This window comes from Pseudophryne corroboree, chromosome 1 (assembly GCF_028390025.1).
Source record: "Pseudophryne corroboree isolate aPseCor3 chromosome 1, aPseCor3.hap2, whole genome shotgun sequence".
Taxonomy (NCBI): domain Eukaryota; kingdom Metazoa; phylum Chordata; class Amphibia; order Anura; family Myobatrachidae; genus Pseudophryne; species Pseudophryne corroboree.
Genome location: NC_086444.1, coordinates 1,159,882,339 through 1,159,885,539, shown reverse-complemented (window position 1 = coordinate 1,159,885,539; position 3,201 = coordinate 1,159,882,339). Strand labels below are relative to the sequence as shown.

At 44.8% G+C, this 3,201-nt stretch overlaps 1 protein-coding gene across 1 annotated transcript in view; it reads right to left on the bottom strand.

Moving 5' to 3' along the window:
• Positions 1 to 570, bottom strand: part of NKX1-1 (NK1 homeobox 1) — a 10,684-nt gene extending 10,114 nt beyond the window's left edge. The window contains exon 1 of the mRNA XM_063951818.1: positions 1 to 570. This exon is cut by the window's left edge and continues 154 nt beyond it. Coding sequence (XP_063807888.1) covers positions 1 to 279 — 279 coding nt within the window. The 5' untranslated portion in view covers positions 280 to 570.
• Positions 571 to 3,201: the final 2,631 nt, after the last annotated feature.

The window sequence follows — 3,201 nt, the reverse complement described above, 5'->3', positions numbered from 1 at the left end:
GTTGAATTTATTAGGGTCCAGGATGTCCAGAACAGAGAAAGAAGTGGTTCTGTGTACGGCTGGAGGAGCTGCCACCAAACCCTCTTGCCCTGGGGTATTGTCCCCTGGTCTGTCTCTGGGGCAGACAAATACTGGTAGGTCGTTGGAGGACAGCCTCTGCTCACCATGGCTGTCTATGATCTCCCCGTGGAGGCTGCATGAGACAGCCTCCACTACAACTGCTGCCTGGGACTGCGGCATGGAGATGTCCACTGGAGCCTTCTCCCTGCTCACATTCATTGCTCAGTCACTGGTCTATAGGGGGAGGCTGTAGTCCTTTGCTTTGAAAACTTCGAGTGCCCCAGGTTAAGCGCTGGAGCAGCACATGGGAACCATAGCACCGGACATCTGAGAGCTCCCTTCAGGCTGGCTACAGTTCTCAGAGTATTGTGGTCCTCGATTGTCACAGTCCCTGTGCTTCTCACTGTCTGTTCTTCTGCGCCTTGTGGACCCCCTAGTTTTCAGGACCTGTGCACCTTGTGGGAATCTCTGTCTTCTGATCTTGTACACCTTGTAGGATATCAGACTTTTGGTCCGGTGCTCTTTTTGGAACTCCTCTGGTCCTCTGCACCTGCTGGGACTCTCAGTCCTCTGGTCCTCTGCACCTGCTGGGACTCTCAGTCTTGTAGTCCTCTGCACCTGCTGGGACTCTCAGTCCTCTGGTCCTCTTCACCTGCTGGGACTCTCAGTCTTCTAGTCCTCTGCACCTGCTGGGACTCTCAGTACTCTGATCCTCTTCACCTGCTGGGACTCTCAGTCTTCTAGTCCTCTGCACCTGCTGGGACTCTCAGTACTCTGATCCTCTTCACCTGCTGGGACTCTCAGTCTTCTAGTCCTCTGCACCTGCTGGGACTCTCAGTCTTCTAGTCCTCTGCACCTGCTGGGACTCTCAGTCTTCTAGTCCTCTGCACCTCCTGGGACTCTCAGTCTTCTAGTCCTCTGCACCTCCTGGGACTCTCAGTTTTCTGGTCCTCTGCACCTGCTGATACCCTCAGTCTTCTGGTCTTCTGCACCTGCTGATACCCTCAGTCTTCTGGTCTTCTGCACCTGCTGGAACTCTCAGTCTTCTGGTCCTATGCACCTGCTGGGACCCTCAGTCTTCTGGTCTTCTGCACCTGCTGGAACTCTCAGTCTTCTGGTCCTATGCACCTGCTGTGAGCCTCAGTCTTCTGGTCCTCTGCACCTGCTGGGACTCTTAGCTTGGAAGGAATTGTAAGTCTTCTGGTTCCCCGCACTTAGTGGGACCCTGTGAGTCTCCCCAGTCTAGTGCTCCCTCTCAGACTTGCTTAGCTGCAGCAGCTGGGGAACCGGTAAGTGAGGTGACTGCTGAAAGCTGCAATTGTTTATGGACTCTCCCCTGCTGATGAGTGCTGTAGAGTGCAGGGTGGGCAGAGGGAGCTGGTGGTGCGTCCTCCCCATCAGCTGGGAGAATAGCAGTGTGAGCAGTGATGCTGCCTGATGCCCTATGCCTGCGCCTCACACCCCTCCATCCATCTCTGCAGCATCTAAATAGCCTTATTTGGGAAAGTGGGAGGTGATGGGAAATTCTTTTTAAATAATTGCGGGATCAATAGCAGGAACTTATACAGAAAGAGAGACCATCAGATCAGATAGGCTAAGCCTCAGTTGGAAGTGGCTAAATGGATTATAACATTGTGCCACTATAAAACAGGAGGCTGCCTGAGATGCGGCATCTCCCATGCACAATATCGGGGTAATTATCACTCGCAAAATGAGATTCAGTTTATATCTGAGATTGTGTGTGTGCTGCAGACAGGCAGTAATAACGAAAAGAATCACACACACACACACACACACACACACACACACACACACACACACACACACTGTGTGTGTATATATATATATATATATATATATTTATTTATACACACACACACACTATATACAGTGCATATATATATATATATATATATATATATATATATATATGTGTGTGTGTGTGTGTGTATAATAGATAGATAGATCTTGTGCTTCCATAAGTAAAGTTTGATTCAATGAACTGGCCCGGTAGATGACTGAGAGCCCCGCATTCATTTATTCATTGTAATCAATATTTATTCATTTCTTCGTTTATTTTGTTAAGTTACAAAAACCTAAGAATTGTACTGTATTTTATATTTTTTTTGTGATAGATTTTAACTCAGCTGCAAATGAATATATATGTATATATATATATATATATATATATATATATATATATATATATATATATATAACGGCCCGTTACTTGCAGCTGTATCAGTGTGAGTGGAGGTGATGCAGGAATGGGAGAGAGGAACGATCTGTTTTCCCCTCGGATGCCTTCTGACACACAAGGACATGTCTCTGTAATTATCCGAGGCAATGATCCTTTGTAAAGCAGAAATTAAAAGTTGTGAGAAATAATGGGCTAAAACTATCACATGCAATTTTTGTCCGGGGTGGGGACACGACTAGCCCCTGAGAGGGCTGGTGCCCAGGGGAGTTGGTGAAGCTCTGGGGGAGAGAGACCCCTCACCTCCCCTCCTCCAGCTGCACAATCAGATTGCAATCACTCCCCACCACACCATGCATCCAATCTATGCCTTTATTACGTTTTATCTGTAAATTATAAATCACTTACCAGGGGGGGAGGGGGCTTGGTATCGTCTATCTCTCACCGGGTCTGGGTAATTACATTCCCCTCGTGATGGCTAAAGGCTGGTAGAATTAATATTTCGTTTATTCAAATGATTCGGTCATTGAAAATAAAATACAATTTTCTAATATATATATAATATATATATATATATGTATATGTATATATTGTTCTATATATATATATATATATATATATATATATATATATATATAACATTTAATATGCCACCCAGTGCACGATGCACGGGCATCGTGTACCTCGTTGGAAATGCGATTTTTGATAAATGCCCCTAAGTCTAAATTAAAGTAAGTATAAATTACATTGCAGGCGATATAGGCTGCAAAAATAGCAAAAATAAAATATCGGTGCAAAGAAATATTTCTTTTATTGCAAAATATCTGACTGTGAAAACATGGAATAGCAGTTTTAAAAAATAACCGCACACGGACTGTAAAGTTATTATACTGTTGCTGGTGATTATATGAGCGTAACTGTCACACAATAAATATAGGCAAAAA